This window comes from Carassius auratus, chromosome 28, assembly GCF_003368295.1.
Source record: "Carassius auratus strain Wakin chromosome 28, ASM336829v1, whole genome shotgun sequence".
NCBI classification, from domain to species: domain Eukaryota; kingdom Metazoa; phylum Chordata; class Actinopteri; order Cypriniformes; family Cyprinidae; genus Carassius; species Carassius auratus.
In genome coordinates, this window is record NC_039270.1 from 20,433,331 (window position 1) to 20,459,533 (window position 26,203).

The 26,203-nt window shown below is 36.1% G+C and overlaps 2 protein-coding genes across 7 annotated transcripts in view; one reads left to right on the forward strand and one right to left on the reverse strand.

Moving 5' to 3' along the window:
- The window catches only part of LOC113047101 (protein kinase C alpha type-like), a 195,435-nt gene extending 173,687 nt beyond the window's left edge, over window positions 1-21,748 (reverse strand). The window contains exons 1-2 of one of the 2 annotated variants that reach the window (XM_026208361.1): window positions 21,437-21,748; window positions 20,408-20,439 (exon numbers count right to left, since the gene is read on the reverse strand). In XM_026208361.1, coding sequence (XP_026064146.1) covers window positions 20,408-20,439; window positions 21,437-21,603 — 199 coding nt within the window. In that variant the 5' untranslated portion in view covers window positions 21,604-21,748. The remainder of the gene's footprint in view (window positions 1-20,407; window positions 20,440-21,436) is intronic. The other variant, XM_026208362.1, reaches the window with a different exon arrangement.
- A 1,261-nt stretch (window positions 21,749-23,009) lies between these two features.
- cep112 (centrosomal protein 112) overlaps window positions 23,010-26,203 on the forward strand; it is a 179,452-nt gene continuing 176,258 nt past the window's right edge. For 3 of the 5 annotated variants that reach the window (XM_026208354.1, XM_026208357.1, XM_026208356.1), the window contains exons 1-4: window positions 23,010-23,401; window positions 23,661-23,764; window positions 23,898-24,088; window positions 24,209-24,339. In XM_026208354.1, the coding sequence (XP_026064139.1) occupies window positions 23,385-23,401; window positions 23,661-23,764; window positions 23,898-24,088; window positions 24,209-24,339 (443 nt within the window). In that variant the 5' untranslated portion in view covers window positions 23,010-23,384. The remainder of the gene's footprint in view (window positions 23,402-23,660; window positions 23,765-23,897; window positions 24,089-24,208; window positions 24,340-26,203) is intronic. The other 2 variants (XM_026208358.1, XM_026208355.1) reach the window with 1 other exon arrangement.

A 26,203-nucleotide genomic window follows, 5' to 3' on the forward strand; every position in this document is an offset into this window, starting at 1 on the left:
TTGTTCAGCTCAGCTGTAAGCTTTAAGGTCCTGGACCTAACTTTATTTTTCTTTTATTGATGGTCAATTGGCAGCTAGTTATTGTTTACATTATCATGACAGTGTTTGTTGCTGCATAAAAGCTTCTGAATCGAAATAAAGACACAGTTGTGTTGAAATAAAGTTGAATTTGTGTTTTATATATTTTGGTTAAGTTTGTTTCCTATACCAGCTGTAAAAAATTGTCTAGTAAATCTGTTATTGATTTTAGTCTTATTTTAGTTGACTAAAATACCAAGCAATTTTAGTCGACTAAAATACCAAGCAATTTTAGTCGACTAAAATACCAAGCAATTTTAGTCGACTAAAATAAGACTAAAATTAAAACAAATCAGATGACTAAAACTTGACTAAAACTAAAAAGAATTATAGTCAAAAGACTAAGACTAAAACTAAATTAAAATTTCGTGTCAAAATTAACACTGCTCGAAATCCATCAAAAATATCTTAATTTGTGTTCTAGACATGAACGGAGAGGTCTTACAGGTTTGGAATGACATGATGGTGTTAATTAATGGCAGAATTTTCATTTTTGACAGAATTGTTTTGACGGAACTAACCCTTTAAATAAACAAATTGACTTCTAACTTATGTATGGTTATGAACTACTAACAGGTTTACGTTACTGTCGCTAATTTGAGAACAATTTTTGCAGCAGAGATACATAAAAAAAGCATAATATATTTAACATGAGAAATAAGTAAAAATGTACATAAAATGTATGTAAAATCTACCTTTTCTCATTCAGCTTATGATAATAGCATATGAAATGTAGTGATGTATAAGTATCAATAAAGTGGTTTACTAATGATAAAGCACAAGTACTTTAAATGAATGTAACTGCAAATATCCATAACAATTATAAATTATGCACAGTAAATGCATATGCTAATTTTCCAAGCAAACATTATTCAAATGCTAATTTAATAAGCTAAGTAATTTATTACGTGCTGAGAGAGAGAGAGAGAGAGAGAGAGAGAGAGAGAGAGAGAGAGAGAGAGAGAAGCTGACAGAAATGTAGGCCTAATGGTTCCACAAGTTCCAAATATAAAATACACTTTTTTTTTTTTTGATGCATAAAAGGCCAATGTGTTTGTGTGTGTGGAATAAGAACAGCTGAGGCTTGCGATTCTTACTTTAGAGCCTCATTAATCACCCTGTCAAGGTACTTCGGGTCAGTATGAGCTTTAGCATGAGGAGGAAACATATGCAAAAGCAACTAAAACCAGCACATTTGAACCTGTTCTGCATGTTTTCTACTGAAAAATCTACCCTATCATATAAATCACAAAATAAATATATTTTACTGAAACTCAAGAAATGGTTTATATATTACATAACCATGTGGTTATGCCTATTGTTTGATACTCCAGTGAATGAAATATCTGTACTTTGAACTTGATGGGTGCAAACCAAAACATTTAACTCTCAAAGTAAAACAAAATTGTCCCAACATGTTGTTGTACTTCATGATGAAAAAAGAAGGTATAAAAAATGAAGGAATTAAAAATGATATGATGATATATTCATAGATATTATATTGTGAAAATGTGACTCAGAGTTTTGGTTCATGTTGTTTTATGCTCTATTATTTGCATTTGCAGACAGTTATGCCTTCAGCAAAGGTCACATCAGCATCATTACCAGCTCTGAGCTGATGACTGTGTTGACAGTCTTGTGTGTGTGTGTGTGTGTGTGTGTGCATTTCTCACAGCTCTGCCTAAATGAATCTGCAGAATGGGCGCTAATTAGCCCCCATCTCTGATGCTGCTCATTAGCCGAGCTTTGTCTTTAGGAGTCAGCAACCTAAAAATGATTGTGTTGAGAACACTGTATTTGTGGAAGTCACAAAGCCTGTGAAACACTCATGATTAGGGTTGGGTACTGAAACCCAGTGCCAATATGGTGCGGAACCTATATAAACTATTATGTACTAGACCGAATTTGAATGCTGATTTCATTATCACTTAAATGCTTGTTCTGTCGACTGAAATATTTGCACTCTGGTGCTTCAAAAGCTTCATCACTGCTTGTGACCGCTAGTTAAATTATACCCCATTCATGTCAGAATAACCCCAAACCAAAAATAAATAAATAAATACATTACATGAATGGAAGTCGGAAACTTCTGATAATACAAATCCAACACATCTTTGTAGTAACACAAGTGTCCATGTTGTTTCACATTCTGACTTAAAAGCACAACTCAGGGAAAAGAGACCATTCTGAAAAGCAGCAATAACTTGGCAGCAGGTCGCCTACCATTAGCTAGCTACATTAAATGTGCTTAAATTAAAATGCCTAAAGCTAAAATGTCCATGTAATAAGTTACAATGAGGAATGTTTCTAAACCTCTTGTCTAAGAAAAAATAATATTATAACATGTTTTTAATTCATAATGTCAGTCAAATGTTTTAAAAATCAGACGGCTTTTCTGGTCTGTTGTGGCTTCTTATCACAGAATGAGGCAGAAAATATATAAGGTAAAAAAGGCTATGTCGATTAGCAATGTGTTATAAATATACATAACTGTTATGAAAATATTAGAGATGGCTTGAAGAACACAAATACATTTAGCAGACGCTTTTATCCAAAGCAACTTACAAATGAGGACAATGGAAGCAATCAAAATCAACAAAAGAGCATTATGCAATATACTTATATATAAGTATATATATATATATATATATATATATATATATATATATATACTTATATATAAGTATATTACATAATGCTCTTTTGTTGATTTTGATTGCTTCCATTGTCCTCATTTGTAAGTTGCTTTGGATACATATATATATATATGTATGTATATATGTGTATATATATATATATATATATATATATATATATATATATATATATATATAACAGATAGGATAGAAACAACATAGAGCAAACTAGATGCCTTTTTTTGCTTTTTGTTTATTGTATAAAAGAAACCAAATAGACAATACAAAAATAATAGAAAAGTTAGTGTTAGTTTTGTTGTTGTTGCTTGTTTGTTTGAAGAAAACAAGCAGTTAGTAAATAAATATAGTGCAAGTCTAAAAGGGGCACTTTTTTAAAGAATATAATTAGAATAGAGGGGGCTAGAGTTAGAGGGTCAAATAAAGATGGAAGAGATGTTTTTTAATTAAAAACTAAACCACACAATGTAACAGTCAAGCGTTCATTGTCTTTATGTTTCATCATTCAAAGCATTTTTATCTTCTTTTAATTCAGCCACAAGCAATAACAATGCTGTAGTTGGATTAGGTGGCTTCTTTTACTGTAATACACAGTTGTTTTGATCTTTTTGCTCTTTATATTTTTTGTAAGACCTGCTTCAGGCACCAGTACTTTTTTAAACAAAATGGTAAAAACTCATATTTAATCATTTGTTGTATTCCTTGTTTGTAGGTCACTACAGATGAATGTGAATATAGATTGCTAAATGAATACATGTAAATGAATTTATGTCTATTAGTGAAGGGAGACATTCTATCAATGTAAATACTGTACATATAATAATCACACATTTTTACAAAACAACATTTAAATGGAGTGCATAGGTTGAGTGTCTTGTGAATGTGTAGTATTTATGATCACAGTCTCAAAACAAATCAATGGAGTCTTGCAAACACTATGCTGTCATATGCGGTGACTCAGGGCAGCTGGACATACCGGCCTGCGCGGGGGAGCGCTGTGACATCACCAGCATTTCCCCTCATCAAAACCACCGCTGTGACTCCATCACGCGCCCAGATGAGCCGTTACCCTAGCAACAGAGCGCTTCATTCATGTGACGAGCTGTTGATGCTCTGGAAGAGGCATGACTCGCATTACACATAATTAGAGCTAACAGAGCGAGCCATTACTCTCACTGCAATTAATGTCATTTGGTGTCAGAGAATATGTTGAAGGACTTGGCTTGAATTAGCAGTTTCTTTCTAGATGAATGATGCAAATGGAAAATAATGGGGGACTGATTGAAGTCTTGTGTGAGAGCGCTGAATAATCTGAGAGAAGTTGTGGCCTTAATTGATTTAGTAGAGAAATGGGGCTAGAAATGTTTGGCTTTGCGGGACAAAACCAATGGCGTGCTTGACACAAAATCAGCAACTTAATCACTTAATGCACTTAGTCAGAGAAGTTTATCACTCTTGTTTTGGTGCAATAATTGTGTTTTAGGTGAGTAGGCGGTACATCAGAATCCATTAGCAAGATACAAAATAATTTTTTACCACTATCAAATGTGGTTTGATATTCAACACTTAATCACAAAACATTCTGACGTTCATGCCTTTTTTTTTAAAGATGTCCACTTTTGATTAGATCACCCAAAACATGTTAAACTGACTTTTTTCCATGTTTAAGTGTGATAATCGGGTTCCTGGTGCATCTACCAACCCAGAAAACATGAAAAAGCTGCACTGTACCCAATAAAACATATTTTTGGATAGCCTTTCTCTGCAAGCTTGTGAGAAAATGAACCACTCAGATTGCGCTCCTCCCGTGAGGTAGAAAGGTGATATTGTTATAATATTACTGCTCCTTATTCTGCACATTTCCACCCACAGCGCCAGCGCCGTGTATCAGTCCATAGCGAAAATTCGAGCAAAGCAAATTAACTAGGGATGCACGATATTGGATTTTGGCCGATATTCGATATTCCGATATTTTCAAAATAATTTTGGCCGATGCCGATACCGATATCGATATATATACAAATATATACTGATATATTTAAACTTTAATTTTACTGAAGAGAAATCCATGTATCTCTTCTGTACTGATTCTACCATAAATTTATTATTTTACCAATGTAGACAGACATTCACATCTGAAAAACAGGTCAATTATTTCACTTGGAGAATATCGGTTTGGCTCATCGGCAGAAATATTCATATCGGCCGATACCGATAATGGTCATTTTAAGCTTTTATCGGCCGATACCGATATTGTGCCGATATTATCGTGCATCCCTAAAATTAACTGTTCTGTCTTTGGCTGCACTGAAGAGCACAGAACAGTATTTAGTGCCCCGAGTCTTAGAGGAGACAAGAGAGCAGTGGATTGACTTATTTACTGAGTTACACATTTATTTACTGTATATAATACTGTTGCCACACAGATCTAATATAAACGTGATTTCTGTCCCAGCTGTTTACCTTCACAGATATAACCGTTTCTGTTACGTAAACTTGAGTGTGTTTGAGAGTTAAAGTGCAATAAGACACAAAATTAGTGAACATGAACATAGTTTAGTACTCACATGTTGTGTGAGAGCCGCTTTCTGTGCGTGTGCACAGATATAGCAGAAGTATAAACCAATATGGGTAACACTTTAGAATAATGATCTATTAGTTAATGTTAGTTAACAACTTTAGTTAACATGATCTAAGCAAGAAAAATCCTTCTACAGCATTTATTAATCTTATTTAATGGTAATTCCAACATTTACTAATGCATTAACCAAATCAAAAGTAATGCACTGTGAATTAGCACGAACTAACAATGAATAACTGTATTTTTTTTTATTAACTAATTAACATTAACAAAGATGAATAAATACAGTAATAAATGCATTGTTAATTTTTCGTTCATGTTAATTAATGAATTAACTAGCATTATCTAATGGACCATTATTCTAGTGTTACCCGAATATGTTTTAAATTGATGATTTAAGCAATAGACATGATAATCAAAACCAAAGAGATGTTTTTAGGCAGAATATCTGAGGTATTAATAATAATTATAATTATTTACATTTATATTGTGTTTTTCTGGGCAATCCAATCGCTTTGCATAGAAGGGGTAATCTCCTTAACCACTACCAGTGTGCTATAGGCTAAAGGCACAGCGCTATTCTGGAAAAGGGGCGAGGAGAAGTGGCTCATTTGCATTCAAAGAGACATGCACAAAAAAAGCTTGTTTTCTGCTTACACTCATTTATGGTATCTTGGGCTGAAATGTCAAAGACACATTCTGGGGACACCTGAAACATATAGAACATATTGTAAAAAAGGGCATGATGCATCTCCTTGAAATAAAACCCAATCAAACCCAACACGAGGCCAGTACTTTAAATAGTAGGATGGCAACTATAAACAAGCAGAAGATAGATGGACCAAAAGATCTGAGATGTCCAAAACACTCACAGTACAATGTCACCTGTAGAATTAGACTAACATCCAAATCCAACTTCTGTAGCTTTAAACAAAATTAAACAACAAGAGGATTTTGAGAACACCCAACTCAGAATAAGATTTTGGGGCCTGTGATGGACAAGCTAGGACTGGTTGAATCTCAAAGAGCATAAAGAAGACTAAACAACAATCACAAGCTTTCAGAAACAGAAAGTATCCTATGAGTTTATGGTTGCTATCTCTTAAGTCCAATAGTGCAAGTATACTTTAAATAATTGGGAAAGAATATGAAGATAACTGGCAATTTTAGGCACTTATCAACCTGATTGAAAATGATATTAATATACGGGGGTATTTTGGCTAGTTCCCTACATTACAGGCATACTTTAGTTTTAGCATCTAACATAAACAAATGAAGAACAAACAATTAAACACAAACACATTCCTGTCAAATGTGCACAAACTACTAGCTACTACTAAATATTGTAGAAACATAATTTTCTGTAAAGTTGCTTTGTAACGATTTATTTTGTAAAAAGCGCTATACAAATAAACTTTAATTGAAAATTGAATTGAATTAAAACAGGTTATTCACTTTAAAACAGAAGAGCAGGAACACTATTTCCACAGTTGGAAATAAGTCACATGCTCATCATGTGCAGAACCTGACCATTCAATGTTTTAGCCTCTTAAATATGCAAATAAGAATATTAAAGAAGTGTTTGCAAATGAAGGAAACCGTGTAAAGGCTGTACGGTGTATTATGTTCATGATTTGAATAAAATAATTTATATACCATGACATTTATGTTTATGGTACACTTTCATATTTTATAGCACTACCGTGAAAATGTGCTTGTGAAAATCTGCCTAGAAAAACCTATGAAAAAATATTACATAGAGCGCTAAAGAAAAAATAGTGCTCTGTCAGCAAACCCATTCTGAACTGACATGCTATTTTCAGCTTCATTTCAACATCGACTTCTGTAGCAGCTGTGCAGTTTAACTTCTACAGCTTGTTTCATTACAGTAAGTGATATGAAGTTTGTGTTCTCCCAGCAGGAAGCACTGTGCCAAACTAACATTATTCTACATTGCAAGAGCACAGAAAACCCTACTATTAACTATACGTAATAACATGGCAAACCATCTTAACAGTTCCACTTCTGAGGAGGAGCGCAGGCCGTTGTGTAACGTGTTTATTGTTTCACGTTCTCCTCACAGCTCGTGTTCACCACCCCCTCACTTCTGCCGGCTGATTGGTTAATGAGCTCAGCTGTACTCTGAGATGAGGTGAAGTGCTCTCCACCTACACTACAATTGAGAGCTCAACACGGCAACAGCCAAACTCTGTCACAATTCAAGACGCCAATATAACGTATTAACATGACATTATATATTCATATAAAAGAAAACTCACAAGCAGCATCTTTTCAATAGCTGAACTGAAGCCGTGAGACACTCAGAAGGTTTTCATAAGATTCTATCAATATGGGATTTTTGAAACTGATATCCAGACGGCAGTATGAATGATAGCTTATATAAACCACACACAATAGCACATAAAACTTACACAAAAAAATGTGTTAAACCTCAAGTGGTGTGGCAGGCAAAAAGTTATTGGTAGGTTAATGAGATATGGTGACTAGTATTCTGCTTAAGAGGTTCGAAGCATGTCATGCAGAATAAGAGTATTATTAGGTTAACAATATAACCAGAGTCTACATCTAACAATGAAAGTACTTTTCGCGCGAACCGTTTGGGGATCTCTGAGAATTGAGGTAATTTTAAAATCATATTGTGACAAAATGACAATGTTTTTTAACCTTGGATGGATTTAAACCTAATGTACAGGACTTATAAACAGTGATAGGAAGCTAAGAATTTTCATCTTACTGGCTCTTTAACTTTCACCAACAATGGTAATTACAATAATTTCCACTTGAAGTGCACATGAGTCTGCAATCATAGGTCTGTGTTCTAAACATGATCTCGAAACATTTCTCATCAAATTCTCCTCTTTCATGTCTACTTTTACTTCTCCTCGATGAGAGGAATAAATATAGTATTTTAGACACTGCGACACTAATACATTTCTCAGTTATATTTTATTTCTGCTTTTGAAGCAATGAAAGACCATTTTTGAGAAGTAACCACAAAATTTTCCTCTCAGTCACATCTTGGATCTTAAACACATTTGGAAACTAAGCTTCACTGTCACAACAAAGGCAAGCTCATGACAACTTTAAGTCATCATTCGTGTTCATGAAACAACTGAACAAATTTAGGCCTGCTCTCGTAACGAGGCTACCATCTCTGTAAGGTGTCAGCCTTGTCTTCAAAATCTTTCCCACAAGCCTTGTCTTCTGTGGCACATAGCATTTGGGATATCTGACAGAGGGATGTGGTAATGGAGGGTACGGCTCTGACAGACATCAAAGCAAACAGGAAGTGCAGCAGAGCGGTGCAAGGGCTCTTAATTTGGCAGAGGCCTCAGAAAGATAGACGTTCAAATGAAACTCATTACCATACTGCTGAGGAGAGCCGACAGGAACAAGCACACACATAAACACTTCAACTGCACTAAAACACATTTCTGTCACTTCAAATGAAACAAATAGCTCAGATGCAAACGCTATCCATATGCAGTATAGTTTAAACTCACACTTCGTTTAATGGAAAACAGGATTTTTCTTTCTTTCTTATTTTTTCTACTATATAGAGGCACTGCAGAAACATTTTGTGGTCAGTAATTTTTTCATAAGTCTCTTATGCTCTCGAAGCCTGCATTTATTTGACCAAAAATCACTCTAGTCTTCAATTTTAATATGCTAATTTGCTGCTCAAGAAACATTTATAATCAAAGTTGAAAACAGCTGTGGTGCTTTTAGGGGAAGCCTTTGATGAACAGAAAGTTCAAAAGGACAGCATTTCATTTTACATTATTTTGCCTAATTATTATTCGAATTTTTTGGTATTGCCGGTTAGGGATTTTCAGTTACCGGGAACAATAGAGCGATTTCAAAGCAGAGATGCCAATGGTGAACTCAAATAACAAGCAATAAAAGTGTAGAACAGTCAGTGTGAGTCACTCTCAGGCACATAAATGAGGGCATGAACTGTTTCATGAGTCTGACATTTGGGCACATGTGCTCTTATCGGAAGTCTAATCTTTTTTCAGTTCTTCGAAAGGTTAAATAAAACAGAGATAGCAAGGGAAATCTTCCAGACCCTCAGAAACAGCTGATACCGTGCTGATACCGTGTCAGCCCGCGTTCTGCTAATGCTCACTCTTTGACGAAAACATCCACTTTCTGTTTTCCACCGCTCTCACCCGTCAACTCAAACCGCAGCTGTCAGACTGTTTACGTTCTTCTTGCCAGCGGCTCACTTACTCCACCGGCTCGCTCAAGCTCACCCTTCAGTCACAGCGTCGCTCTCTTCATTCCTGGACATGGCAAGACTCTCCAGATAAAGTGGCACCTGACTTCAAAGGCCCAAAGGAGACGATGAAGAGACGGGCAGAAAATCTGCATTAGCCAGCTGATTTATTCTATGCCAGTGCTGAAGAGGGCAGACACAAGGCTATGCTGTTAACAGAGAGTGTGTTTAGAGTGCAGTGGTGATGACAGAACTGTTAGCACTGACCCTTGAAGAAGAGAATCCACACAGAACTTAGACAGAGAACGACGAGAAGGTTGTGTGCTCCCAAACAGACTCTTCTCTCTTCGCAAAAGCTCTTCGCAACTTATTTCGCTTCTGTGATTTGATGTATTTATGTATTTTTGCTTTAGCTTAACCTGATTGCTTCTGGTAAGAAATGATTCAGACTTAAAGGTAATTACACTAGCTTGCTAATATTTATGTCTTGCTTGCTTATTAGGTACAATTAGAGTAAATTCAGTCTGTTCTTATTTATATTTAATTGGTTTATGTGGCATAAAATGATTTACATAAAACCTAATGACAAAAAATCTTTTCTGGCTCTTGTGTGGTATGAATGGCAATTTAAATTGTGCAACTTGAGGAGAGGGATCAGACCATTATTTTCCTTTTGGTCAGGGTTGGAGCCAGTGGTGGTAAGTAATGAAGTAAAAATACTTTGCTACTTTACTTACAGTAAGTATTTTTTTCGGGGATCTGTACTTTATCTGTATTTTTTATTTGCATCTACTTTCACTTTTACTCCACTACTTTATTAAAGACAAAGTTTACTTTTTACTCCGATACATTTCCCCATGCCCGCTTCAAGTATTTATTACACTGATTTTACAAACCAATTAAAAATGTGGTTTTCTTTTGAAAAAATGAAAAATGAAAAAATGAACTTCGCGAGTTCTTTGCCAACATGCGCTCACGCAGCAGTTACTGTAGTTCGAGGTGGAAGATGATCGCTAAAATAGGTGATAGTGCAGCTCTTGCTGGCCGCAATGATCCCGAGATTCCCGAAAGTAATTAGTAGTATATATTTCCAGCACGTGCGTTCAAATCAGGGTTGCCAGGTTTTCACAACAAATCCTGACCAGTTGCTTCTCAAAACTAGTCCAAAACTAGCCCAATCACGTTTCCTGGAGGTTCCCTGATAAAAATTGCTTCCCGGGGTTAACATATACATTTATTGGAAGGGTTGCCTTGGTAAAATTCACATTTTAGGCGCTAAATATCAAGTTATTGGGATTGGGGTTTCTTTGACTTGGCAACACTGGTTCAGGTGGAGCGGCAGTTACTACACAGAGCCGTTGTCCACCGACAACTAACACAAAATTCCTTTCAAAATCGAGAAAAAAAATCTATTTTGTGTAGATTGTCAGTGAATTATGGCTCTGTGTAGTATATGCCAACCATTGTTGCCAAGTCTGTGATTGTTTTTCATGTCCGCAGGTCGAAGCGACAATACCAATAACGTGATATTTAGCCCCTAAAATGCGAATGACAGAATTTTCATTTTTGGGAGAACTAACTCTTTAAAGAGGTGGTTATTCCTTCACTTCATTGATGGATTCTGAAACAGTCTTACCTTGTATCTTGCACATCTTCTGTTTGATGCAGCTTCGATGTTATGGAACATGTCTATTGAAAGTTCAACCCCTATCCTGCGATAAGGTGCTTCATTGTCTCTTTTGATTGTAAATCTAACAAATTCTAAAGTATCTAATCTCATCATTTGTTTAATTAAAACACAGCATACCACTCCCAAAACAACTGATCTGCTTAATTATTGATATTTACAGTTAATTTGAATATTTACTTTTTACTTCCGGTACTCAAGTATATTTTAAATCGGATACTTTTGTACTTTTACTCAAGTGATGTTTGAATAGAGGACTTTCTACTTTTACTGGAGTCATTTTTTATTTAGATACATCTACTTTTACTTGAGTATAACTTTTTTGAGTACATTTACCACCCCTGGTTGGAGCTAAACTCTGCAGGAAGTGGATCTCGGAAGCCAGATTTGAGGATCCCTGCTAATGAGAATGGATGTATGGATGTACTAATGTAAGCTTGATTTGTCCACCACATCCAATGATGGTTCTATGTTAATACAATGTCATCTGTTTAGTTTTACCTTGTGTCAAAACTTGAATGATTTAGGGTAACTGGCAGGTAACAAGGGGCACCTGCATTTCTTCAAACAGACACATTACCGTCAAAATGATGATACTGAAATGATAGTCAAACCTGACTCCTCAGAGGCTAGTAAAGAAGGTTTCAAAGGAAAGGGGAAATTTCGCTAAATCAAATATTCTCTCCATAGAAGAGGCCAGAGAAAATTACCATTGACATTTTTATTTTCTGGGAGTACTGAGGCTAAACAGAGATTCTCATCATATTCCTAATGATCTGTAACAGAATACAGCACAGTAGCCATGAGACCCACACACTAGTTAGAGCTCTCTCTCAAGAGGTCACTGTAGGTAGAGTGAGGGAAGCTGGCGTCTGTCTGATGTCTGTCTGTCTGTCATCCCTGCTCAAACAAGCAGCTTAATTCAATTTCAGACTAAACTTTTTTTGGTGGTCTAAGCTGGCCCCAGACTTGTCAGGCTGGGTTTTGGCCACTTAATAACAGGTCAGGCTGGCTGGGAGACGACCTAAATGCAATTAAAAACACCAGCTGAAACCACTCTTAGCAGTGAGGATGGCCGGTGTGATTTTGGCAAGTAAGACATGTTCCTGGATCAACATCTTTTGTTGATCCTAGATCAGCATTACTGTCCAAAAATATAGATCTAAGCCAACCCCTACCCCAAACCTAACCCTACCCATACTTTATTGTTAAAATCAGTGGGAATGATACGGTAGGGGAATAACAAGGGTGTAGAAGCATCTAACCCTGATCGTAAGCCTAAAACTGAAATTTCATAAAAACGTATCCCTCAATTCTGATTGGTTGATTGGAATGTTGTTCCAGGAACATGTTGTACTTGGTGAAATCACATTTACCCAGTGAGGACATCATTCTGTGTGTTCTGTCGTGAGTCAGAATTGTTATTCTAGAAAGAATATTAGCAGTTTTGCATGCCCCAAGAGCAGATATAAATGGAATGACGCACAACATTAGAGATTTTACATTAATGGTTGTTTATAATTATTTAAGCATTAAATACTAGCTATATATAATAAACCAAAACTTTCAGGCAGCATTCACTACATACTGTATGAGAGCGCCTACACAGAACTCATTCCCTAACAGCAAACACACACACACACACACAAACATTTATGCTAGAAAGAGCGAATGAATGCATCAGTCTACTTGAGAAAGGCTCTTTAAAGGTAAACCAAGCTGGATTTTCAGTAACTGTTTGGAAAACACAAGATTCAAACTGGGCCCCTCCTACACCGCCAGTAGCTCAGAAGATAAGCGATGAGGGGTTTTGCAAAATTTTTTCAGATATTGTGTTAATCATTCCTTAATGGCAGTTTTTATGTATACGAACAAATAGTGTCATCATAAAAGCATAATTACATTGCCTAGTAATCTATCCAGTTACAGATAGCAATCAATAAGGCAATGGCAACATTGAAAACATGACAACGGGCCAAAGTCCAAAAACATTCCAATCACAGCAACAGAGGAATAAAATAAGAAAATACAGGCAAATGACTATGACTCTGTAGATACACTTACATACAGTACTGATAGTGGATCGTAATATGTGGGAGGCATTATTTTTGTCTTTTTGAGTCTATATTTTATTTTTAATTGTTTTTTTTTTTTTTTTTTTTTTTTTGTGAAAACCCTATATAGATCTAAAAAAAAAAAAAAAAAAATGATGTGGGGGCTTTCGTGAATCCAGACGCTGGTCTTTAAACATCATGTATCTCATTCCAAACTCAGTAGCAGTTTTGGAGAAGCATGCTCGAAACGCAGGTGTGCACAGGTCTGGAGTCCCTCATCACGTGTATCAAATCACTTGGTCAGGTATCAGAAGCCTTTTCATTGTTACAAGCCATTACACATCTCCCTAATGCTTCCAAGAACATGCAATCTCTGGCCTGGCCCTCGTGTTCGCTTCCCACTCCACTGCACACCAACCAGCTCCCACAGCCAACCGTCCATCAGTGAAACCATCTGTGAGCTCACCAACAGCCTCACTGTCAGCCTGTTCAGAGCATGCTTAATGCGCTTGTTTTAGCCAGTTTCCTTCATGTTTTCACGCTGTCCTCACAAGCAGCACATTCTCCAGTGAAGAGGTAGTTGCAGACAGGCAGGTTATTGCATGGATGGAGGTTAGAGCCGTCTGGAGCAACACATGCTGACTGCAATGACACTTAATTAGGGAGTCAGACTATGTAACCATGTGGCAGGTGCTTGGAAAGAGGAAACAGTTATGACAGGGTTGCTTGAGTAAAAAACATGCTGGCCAAAAGCTTCAACACAAGGGACAGTGATGTCTCTTAAATAACCTTCATCTTGATGACTGCTTATAGGCTGATGTTCATTACGTATGCGATTCGTACAAGACTCAAAACATGCTCTACACAACACAAAAGCTTCCAGCTACACAAGACTTTGATTTCATGTGTCACTGAGTTTCCAAATGTACAATTCATAACTCAGATGCTTTGTTAGATCATAAATGAACTATTACATAATTACCATATTTCCTGCCACTTGATAAGTGCTATAACTTATATAATGCAATGCAATAATCGGCAAGCAAGCAAACTATGTGAAAAGTTCACACATTTGGAAAATGTTGAAAACTGAAATTGTTCAAAATAGAATAAAGTGATCCTGGCAGAAACTTGTTACCAGACGATTGTGGGTTCGATTTTTCGAAAGCTGCATGTTCAGGAGTTTTACATGATGGCAAAAAAATTCTCCATGCAGACTGCGCTCATGTTCAAGTTGCGACATTTGCAACATTGTGTGAATTTTTGTCTTCTCACAATGTTCCCCCCCAAAAAATAACATATTCTAAATGGGAAAGCTATATTAGCTAATCAAAATGTATAATTCTGAGTCCAACAAATGTATCAAATATGCATTCAGCTTTCTTATCATTATAGAATGCTGCACATTTCATCAGCATTTTTTAAAAGCTGAAGCATCTTAGGCTGTGTAGACAAGAAAAAAAAAAGACCTGTGAAATCCTAAATGGACAGAAGAATGCATGCTTACAATACATTGACTAGTCATTTGTGCTAATGTACTACAGCCCGACCGATATATTGTTAAGCCGATATAATCTGCTGATATAAGTCTGTCACCGATATATCGGATTTGACACATGCCGCCGATTTTTTTACAGAGCATATAACGCAGATTCTGAATGGTGTAATTCCTTTGTTTGTCCAGCAGAACATGCTTTATTGTTTGCTACTGGCGACCCAGGTCAATGTAGTGCAGAGATGAGTGGATAAGCTCAAATTTCATCTGGGTCCGCTGTTTCAAATGATCCACCCGCCACCCACCTACACCTATATTTGATCATCACTTTACAATGATTCTAATTCTTAGTTTTGCATGATGATATGATGAATGGACGCTTAATTTTTAACAGCAGATTCAGTGACGTAAGAGACTATAGCTGATCTGCGCAACACGACACTCATCTGTGGTGCGTTATAGCCTGTGTTACGGCCACCGGAACTGATGCTGTCAGTCAGTCAATGCTGATGTTTATATATCCTATTTATGACATGCGGACACAAAGTTTAAATGATTTTCAACGGTGGCTTTGTTGCGTCCTGTTGAGGTGCAGACACAGGTGTCAGCATAGTTTGTCAGTACAGTCAATAATGTAGCATATTGAAAAGTTAGTATCTTTCTGCACTCCAGTAGGCGGCAGTGCGGTGGTGGCTTGAGTCTACCATATGGTGATTTAACACTATGTTGTCACTTAGTTGGAGAGACTCAATGCTAATGTACAATTTATAACTCATATGCTTTGTTAGATCATAAATTAACTATTACATAAGTACAACATTTTGTGCCATCAGTTCTGCCAAACTGCTACTGTTTATTTGGCAGTAGCTTGCTTGCCCTACACAGTTACCCTGTTTAATTTCTTAATTCAAGTTATATATATATATATATATATATATATATATTGTTCTATTTGTGTTATTAAAGTTATTTATAATAAGTGAAGTGACGTTTACTGTTAAGTTAATCAGACTCATTTTGAATAATAAAGTCTATTGTTAAATTATTTTAGTATAATCATATAAATTAAAAACGTAATGTTAAAAGGTGTAATAGTGTATTTTTTATCATATAATTTTTTATAAAATTAGCAGCTAGCTATAGCAAAAGATCTAGTTTCATCTCACTCCAGTCTAACTTTAAACTAAATTATTTTATAGGTAATTTACTACACATTGTCATAGGCCTATACATACTGTGGATTATTAAGGCTAAATTTTACTTAACACTCTTGCTAAATGGGGTAAGCACACTTACTTTCTCATTCCAGATGTGTATGTTCTTTTAAGAAGTAATGATTTGTAATACAACGATTCAGACACTGACGGGCAGACCAATTGCTTTAACCGTTCATTACAATGAATCGGCTCAAAGGAGTCATTAGGTCACAAATCAGACTTTAGCGGACGTGTTGTGTGGGAATCCTGGCTGTTAGGACAGTGCAAAAGATTTGTCAACACACACACACACACACACACACACACACACACACAAAACACCTCATAACAGTATAGATTTACTTATTTTTTTCTATGGTGCTGAATAATTTTTGGTCCCAATTTAATTATTATTATCATTATCATTAATCAATTTCACTAGTGGTCCACTGTATGAAGAATTTTTGGGTATAATATGTTGCGGTTCACTTTATTTTGCTATACTCACTGTATTATAGGTGTTCTGCACCTATAGTAAAAAAATATATCTGGTTTCTGAATAATTGCTGGTTTGACTGTGCATTAATTCTTGGTAAAACAACAAATTAATTCAGTCAAGAGCAGTGTGTGATTTTCTTTCTTTCATTGTCTTGGATTAACATTACAGCAGCTATATATAGCTAAATTAGACGCGGTCACTTTAAGAGATGATGAATCCATCCAATATAATATGTCAATTTTTTTTCTAAACTTTTTACTTTCACTTAAGACATAACCGACAGTTTTTTTCAAACATACTTTCTAAGACGGTAAGAATTTGACCTTATTTGTATTTGACGGTACAAGAGCAAAATAAGGCAAATTCAGTGTATGAGCTCTGCATGAGGCTGCATTGGGCTCTTTCACATCCTTTTCTGTTTATTTAAACTGCGATTGTATTTGTTCGTTCAGGTGCAGGGGGAAGTTCGAGGAGAACTTCACAAAGGAGAGCTCTTGTCTTGTGTTTGAATGCTTTAAACTCTTTTTAATGTTTAAATCGACAAGTGGCAAGGCTTAAAAACAAGTGAAAATTGGAAGCTTTTGTGACCACAAGCAGCAGTGGCCTGTCAACTGTCCTGAGCGTCTTTTTAGGCTGGCCTCAGCCAGACGCCATATATAATCGTCACCACCTTTCACCCCACTAGCGACGATCCTGGGATCAGCTGATTTTGATGTGAGGGAGAGCAAAGACAGAACTGAAGACGGAAGGTGCCCGCGCGGTGTTGGGGCGCTGTGCTCGTTCTCTCCATCAGTAGTCTGCTTCACTCACAAAACCCAATTACAGATTAAATAAGGCTTTGGCGGGACAAAAAATCGTTTTGGCGACCGCCAAAAAAATTTTAATGTAGGAAAAACCCTGAACACTGCAGAGGTCTTTGGAAAAATATTCACGTATGTACCCACACATCCTCAAAGACTTGACCATTTTCCATGGCAAAAGTCCAGTTGACAGGAAGATACACAAATATGATACACAAGATACCTCTGCCATCTGTGACCATCTGAGTATGCCAGCTCTTGTGTCATCCTGTAGTTCTTCTCAATGATTCCCGGGAGCCAAAATGAAAAGATACACTTTTTAGGAACTTATATCATCAATTCTTATATAAACATCCTAATTGTTGATTTTTTTTTTTTTCAACCAAATATGTTATTGCTGCAGCATGGTTCTGACAAGTCATGTTGTTTTAGCAAGTCAATGTTTTAACCCAGCTCTTGGAGAGTTTACTGTCGTGAAGACTTCAGTTAAACCCAGTCCCTCCAGAAAACACAATTATGCGATCGCGTGATTTAATGCATAATCAGCCAAGGGCCACATATTTATGCGGGGGTCGCATTTTTTCAAATACGCCGCACTTTCGCCGCATAAAATCCCGATTTCAGGAAGCAAAATATGCGGAGGTAGCATGATTTCATAATAATAATAATTTTTGTTGCAAAAAAGTCACATATATCTTAGCAGAAAGTTGAAAAATGTTGCGTTTACTTCACACACCATTATTTCCCAATGGGAACCTTATGAAGTGACGTAATTGCGCGACGTGAACATCATCTGCGAACCCCGCGGTGAAACCAGGGTGAAGGACGCAAATCATTCTCATCTGCCAACAAAAATAAGCGCAAAAGACCGCGCGAAGCAGTTACCCGGTGTGTTACATGACAGTGGGGGCAAATTATTTTGAGAGAGGGATGAGGATGAGGATGGCGAATGATGTTAGAGGCTACGCAGTTAGCTTTCATTTTCACAGTTGACTGTTGTAGTTTCATTCAGAAGTTGATGCACCTCTACAGTTTTTTTGTTACAGAATAGTACCAAAACCTTACAGTTGTAAGTATATTAGTAGTATGTAAAATAAAATTTACGTTGCAATAAGAGATTTGCAATTCCTGTAAAACAGCATTTGTATATTTGTGTGTATATTTTATTTGTATTCATTTTTACAGAAGTAGTTGAATATTCCTTTTGTAAAGCTAGAGAACTTGTTTGACTCAATGTTTGAGTCATGTGTTAATTAAGGTCTGAAATAAAACAGAATGTGAACTTAAATATTATGTGATTTAGTATGCTTGCTTATCATAGGAAGTCATAAGAAATGACTCATTACAGTAAAGTAGTAGCCTAGTGAGAACAGGGTGTTGGGGGGGGGTCACCTTTTTTTCTCTTTTTCATCAAACCGCAGTTTTTGCAAGTTCCCGCAATTTCATCGCATAAGATTGCAAAAATATCCTGCATATTCCATCGCATTTTTTAAGAAAACCTGCCGCAAAATCAAGGTTTTTTACCCGCAACAATCACAAAAAAAATCAGCGTTTTTCTGGAGGGACTGTAAACCCTGCTCCAACACACTTGCCTGTCAAGTAACCCCAAAAAACTGCTGGTTCATGTATGTTTGGGGTTGAAGAACCCGATATAATATCTTGGGTACTTCTACACAAATGACTGCACCTTTAAAGACCCCTCTGTCAAGCTCCTGAAGTTTGCAGATGACACAACCGTCTCTCAGGACCTGAAGTGGGACAATCACATTGACTCCATTGTGAAAAAGGCTCAGAAGGGGTTGTACTTTCTTTCGTCAGCTGAGCCTCAACCTGCCTCAGGCACAGATGACACAGTTTAACTCAGCTTTTATTGAGTTGGTTCTGTGCTCTTCTATAACTGTCTGGTTTGGGTCAACCAACAAATCAGACTTAAGTGAAAGTTACATGACATACAGCAAAGTATGGTGACCCATACTCAGAATTCATGCTCTGCATTTAACCCATCCATAGTGCACACACACATACACTGTGAACACAAACCCAGAGCAGTGGGCAGCCCCTGGGGGCAGTCGTGGTATTGCCGGCCCAAGACCCACAACCTTAGGGTTAGGAGTCAAACTCTCTAACCATTAGGCCATGACTTCCCCACTAAAGAATATTACAACGGACTGTTAGGACTGCAGAAAGGATCACTGGTGTGTACCTGCCCAGTCTTCAGGACCAGAGTGAAGAAATGGGCAGGTAACATCATCTAAGACCCCTCTCACCCAGGACACAACCTGTTTGCACTTCTCTCCCTATAAGGCGGATGTTACAGATCTCTGGGCACTAGAACATTTAGACATAAATGTTTTTCCCCCATTTTCTCATGCTAATCAATATGCCAAAAAAAACACACAAAAAAAAACACATGGTTACTGTACTTTTACTACAATCAAACCATGGTTAATATTTGTAAGGGATGCAAAAATATCTAACATTTCTGGGTGGTCAGGGAGTTATTGCTGAATTTGTGGACATGAATTCCCTGAAAAATCAGTTAGATTTCAGTAATCTTATAGGGCAGGAAAAGTGCAGGTTGCTTAATCATGACATAATCATTCATGAGCGGTGCTCAGGTCTGGGATTTGTGCCGGACGGTCAAGTTCCTCACAGGGATGTTGTAATGTCAGAACAGAGGCACAGAATTCTGCACAACTGGGCATGTACTGTAGTTTACTGCAGCCATACAGTGTTCTTCAAAACCCTTTCAGATTTGGGATCTGCCATTTATCAGAAGCCAACAATGACAAGGCGGAGCCAAGATTTAAACAAATTTGCCAAGGACCCTTACAGAAAACGCCAGAGCTCTGGCAAGGCCAGCACTTTCCATATTATCCAGATTATGTGTACCTTAATGGCACAATGATGAAATAAAATGAACATGTGTGTACTCAATGTCCTCATCTGCCGTGATGTACAGTAGAATAGCGTAAAGATCAATACATGAGCACATGCATCAGTGATAGAATCTGTGACACTAAACCACAACTTCCCACTACAGCACACACAAACACACACACACACGCTCACACACACACACACACACACACACGCACACACACATACACACACACACAGTACCTTGGCACTGGAAGCCTTGCTTTCCAAATCCCCTGTAGAGTTGCATTTGAAAATGACAGAAAAAAAAAAAAATGTGTTAGTGATAAAGCTGCAAAATATAACCTGAACCTAAAATACTTTCCACACTTTCCCTTGAATTTTCTAATTTTTTAAATGCACAAAATAAACTCTTTAACCTCAATGATTTTAAAGGTTGAAGGGTATTAAAACTGGATTTAGGTATTAAAATGTCACAAAACATCTGTTCAGCAAATCCAGTTTCATGATGTCATGAAATGGTTTTCTGAATGTGCATTAATAGCTCATTAACCGTACCTGTCTGTTGTCGAAATGAAACTTTATTAATATTAAATATATATTTAAACTTTATACGTATATTACTATTATTAATGCATGACCATACATACCTACACATAGAATACAATACATAAAAGCATGTTAATATAGAATGAATGAATAGAACAATAAATGATGAAATTACACAAGACAAACAGTGACCTATAAAATAAAGTGGTTTCATTCATGGAACTACAGAATACCTGCTGTTATTTTATTTTTTATTTATATTTAAGCAATTTTAAGAGGTGTGTGTGTGTGTGTATTACTGAGAACTATAAAGTAAAATATGATTGACACCTCTCAAAATACGGTCAAGATTTAGTTTTTTGCATGTAAGTAATTTTAAGAGGTTTTGTATCATAAAAACAAATGATCCAATTGATTTAAAAATATAAATGTAAATATAAACCCTAAATTTACGCTACATAAATAGAGAATAAGCTAAATAAATTAACCCCCCTTCCCCAAATTCAAGCACAAAATGAAAACTCAAACACATTGTGATGCTAATTTATTCATGCAGCCTATGCACCTCAATTTCCTATGATTTTTTCTCTTGTATTACTGAGGTGTTATGCTTGCCACTAGAAAAGTAAGACATGATTGTCAGCTGTCAAACCAAACATTCAAGACTGCAATTTCTCAAAGTTTCAAGTGTAATGCATGAGTACTGAATGCAAAGCATGTTACCAGATAAAGTCGGTGCAGTGGCTGCAGAATGTGGGCTGCTTGAAGAATCGAGCGATAAATTTGTGGTTTTTAACTTCGTGCACGTTCTTCTTCCGCTGAGCACCTTTCCGCGCGAATCGGTTGAAAGCGGCGGAAGGGTCATTGATCTGTATGAGATGATCAGCCATCGCGCCGCTATTCCTCAGGTGTGTGTGTGTCTACTCTCCTCCGCTGCGCGAGTCGACGCGTCTACTGTACGCGTTCAGTGGCTGCTCTCCTGTTACAGCGCGCACCTCTCTCACCGACACTGACGTCAACGCTCTCCATAGTGCCTGTCCACTCGTCACTCAACACGATGGTGTATGACGCCATCCTGTGGACGAAAACCAAAAACACGTCATTTGTACAGTTCCAAACGCGATGATGAAACACGATGAGTCGAGCGCTGCGGAACAACATTAGAAACCTCTCCTTTTTATTTATTTTTTTTATTCTGTGGTACTTAAAGAATTATATAATTAGTGACCCTGGACCACAAAACCAGTAATAATGGTCAGTATAAATTCCACTGGTGTATGGTTTGTTAGGATATGACAATATTTGGCTGAGATACAACTGTCTTAAAATCTATGAAAAGAATAAAAATAAATAAATAAATAAATAAATGTTGGGTGGAAAATCGATTTGAAAGTTGCCCAAATGTTACCATGCACATTACTAATCAAAATTAGGTTTTGATATGTTAACAGTAGAAAATGTGCAAAATATATCATAACATGATCTTTACTTATTATGCTAATGATTATTGGCATGAAAGACAAATTGATAATTTTGACCCATACAATGTTATTGCTACCAATATAGGCCAAACTCATGCTACTTATGACTGGTTTTGTGCTCCAGGGTCGATTAGTGTACAAAAAAATAAATAAAAAAAATAAAAAAAATACTGAGCCCTTATTTAGTATATTTAAGATATTGTGAAATAGTAAGGCCTTTCATTATTTTGTTTTTTCTTTTTTCTTTTTTCTTTTTCTTTTTTGCAAAAAAAAAATATATACATATGAAAAAAACTGGTTTGGTTGATATAAGTGAATACATTTATCAATGAGATCGTAGGCTGTGAGTGGTGCTAATTGATTTATAACTAAAACTAACGGTTTAACCTGTTTCTAGTGGAATTAATCGTTTGCAAATAAATAAATAAAGCACCCTAAATATCAAACTTAACTACACGTGTTTGTTTCACCTGTGGTTTTATGGTTGCTAGGAAACGGAAACGCTTCTCGCGAGGAACGGAATGAAGCTACAAACAACTAGCTATTTTCCGGCGTCACGAGGAATACAATTCTTCAAATTAAAAGAAAAAACCGCAAGTACACGTATATAACACATAGAGACAACAACTAAATAATGCTTTCTCGGTGTGAGAGATATTGCTCAAATGTAAAGCTATTATGCTGTTGCAAGAAACATGTGATAACTTGTTTATCAGTTAGGATAAATAAATAGAGAAAAATATATAAAGAACAACAGTTAGTCCTCTAATGTTGTAAAACAAATATCCAAATATGTTTTGAGTAAATTTGAATATTTGCATCTCAGCTTACAATAAAAAGAAAGTAAAAATTGTACAAAACAAAGTAATTACATTTACTAAGTACAAGTAACCGTGGGGAAATACAACTCCGTTATGTGAGACTTTTATTTTGAATCACCAAGGGTTCTTGTAATATGACTTCACAGTTTGTCAGTTTGAAACCGTTTGGGAGCGTAAAGTAGCAACAAGTGAAGGAACAGCGCACAATCACAGCTGCAGATCACACTCTGCGAAGACATTATTATCATTCAAAATGATTTAGTGCTCAATAACTGTTAACCGTAGACTTACGTTTACATCAACACTGACGTTTACATTTAGCCGTTTATACAAGCCTATCGCAGAAGAAGCGCTTCTCAGTATCTGTGAATGACTTCTGCTAACTGGTGAGCTAACACAATTATGAAAAAATAATTATGAATCTATAAATTATGATTTAATATAAACTATCCCACCACATAACATAAATATGACTAATTATTTTCATGGACTGCATGCTGTATGTTGACAAACAATGACATGTCTGTCATTTATGGCTGTCTGCTATGATAATTAGCTAAAACGTGCACCAAAAATACATACCCAAAGTTACATATGGATACAGTAAACTACATGTTGTTTTAATTCGTCTTTTCATGCATCCAGGAGCAACATGAGTGAACAGGACTGCTTTGGGATTCTGGATTCTGAGTTTGATCATTACCTTGTGGACATGAAGCCATATGTGCTCAAACTGACTGACAAGACAGGTGAGAATATATATGTAACGTTATATAGCGAGAGAGAGAGCGCTCTGTCATCTCAACACAGGATTTGTAAGTCTACAAATAAGAAAAATCTACTTGAAAATGAGCTTTTTCAAAACCACATTTGCCCCTTCAGATAGGCAACGGTGTGCACTGTGGATTAAAAAGTTGTGTGATCTTGAGACCTGTGGCTCTGGATTGACTGGAAGGAAAAATCGTAACATGTACGCCCGGCTCCTTCTGCACATGCTCAGAAAAGGAGTTTTAGAGGGTCCCTTTACCCACAGACCTGAAGGAGGCAGCCTAAAGACTTTACCTACGTACATGGTAAATACTGCACTGATACTTGATTTGTATCAGGCAACATAACACCATAAAAGGTTTTATAGGTCTGAGACCTGGAATCAGCGGTGATCATTGAGCATTGTGATTTTTTTCTGTTTTTAGTCCATTTATTTTGATGAGCCGTTGCTGACAAAGTCACAGGAGCAGGGATCTGCAGTGCTGCCGGACTGGGTGTCTGAGTTGGGTCAGACTGATGGCTCATGGTCCACCTCACCCCTCTCAAACACACACAGGTATGACACAGATCACAGATTAAGCCACCTGTGTTGAGGTTAGGATGTGATGTGACATACAGTATCTGATTGATTAATTGCTAACTTGTGGCCCTACATAGCAGTAGGATGGATGAATAATTGTAAATCTTGTTTCAAAAAGGACCTACATGTCCAGGTCTTACCGTATTTCACCCCAAAATCAAAAGGAATATTTGATATTTTACATAAAGACATCAAAGCTTATTTAAGTACACAGGCCTTTGATTCACAGGCCCGAGTGATTCAAAATAATATTGATGCTTCTACTACTAATACGTCTGGAATTTTTGGTACAGTTATATTATAGATGCTTTAAATTATTTCAGTTTCAAAAGGTTTATGGACTGAAAGTTTATTTATTTATTTATTTATTTATTTATTTATTTATTTATTATTTTTTTATTATCAGAAATTGAATTTTTATTCAGAAAGGATGCATTAAATTAATCAAAAATTACATTAAATATATTCATAGTATTACAAAATATTTTTATTTCAAATTTTTGATATTCTGTTAATTTAACGTTCTATTGGACATTTAAATAATCCTGAAAATATTGTGTCAGAGTTTTTTATCAAAACATTAAAGCAGCACAAATATTTCAACATTGATAATAAGAAGAAATGCTTTTTGAGCAGCAAAACAGAATATTAGAATGATTTCTGAAGGATCATGATTCATGTGACACTGAAGACTGCAGTAATGATGCTGAATTTGTAACTTTTTTTTAATCAGTGTTGAATTTATATACTTCTCTGCGTTGACCTGATCGTCAATCTTTTTTTTGTGTTAAACACAATCTACTACATATAGACAACTTCATTTTAATGAAAAATAACAAATTAAAAATATATAATCATCATCTATGACAAAAATACTATTATAAACTAGGTTAGTGGATAATTCAGCAGAAAAAAATACTCAAAAAAAAAAAAAAATCACAGGTGCACAACAATTAAAATCTAGTAAAACATTTTATTTACATATAAATGTCAATGTCTAAATCTGGTAAAATGTTACACATTGCTCTCTGCATTTTTGTAAAATACATTCATTAAAAAAAACAAGTAAATACATTTATATATAAATATATACTATAAAATTAAAAGATTGAATGATACGCTTGAAACAACACAGAGTCACAGTGCGCAGGCTGCGCAGTCCTCCTAGTCCGCATCAAAAAGTTAGTAGAAAGGCAACAGATATTGAAACGTAGTGTATTAAATACGAGCATTAGTTTATTGAGCCTTTCTTTAACAGTTTTAAACCTCAGTTACTGTGCACTCGAAGAGAGTTTCATTGTTTTGGCTGTAGTAACCGGATGCAACACAGTTTGAATGCTGAATGGAGGATGACAGAAAGCCGCAGCAGCAGAAAGAAGAGTTTATGTGAACTTGAATTTAATGACTTTATGATATTAATCTGTACCTAACATTAAACTATGAAACAGCTTCAGAACACTTGAAATAAAGTGCACTGGGTTGTGATGGTGAGGAAATTTTCCCGTTTCTGCTTTCCCTCTTTTCTCGGTTTCCTGCACTTTTAAATAGCTTGTAACAGCGATGTGCTCATTCTGCTTTCATTTTCAAATAGCGCCAATTCGGTGTAAAACAACTGTTCATTTTTAGTTTGTTTGAATTTTCCCTCTTTTCCTCGCTTTCCTTTGCTTTTAAATAGCTTAAAAGCACCATGCACATTTTACTTTCACTTTCGAATTAGTGGCAGTTCAGTCACTTGCTTGAATGCAACAACAAAATACAGTACAATGTCAAACTCACTTTAGCCCATTTATAAAACATAGAACTTTTATTAACAAAACAATTAAAACTGCACCATGTTATA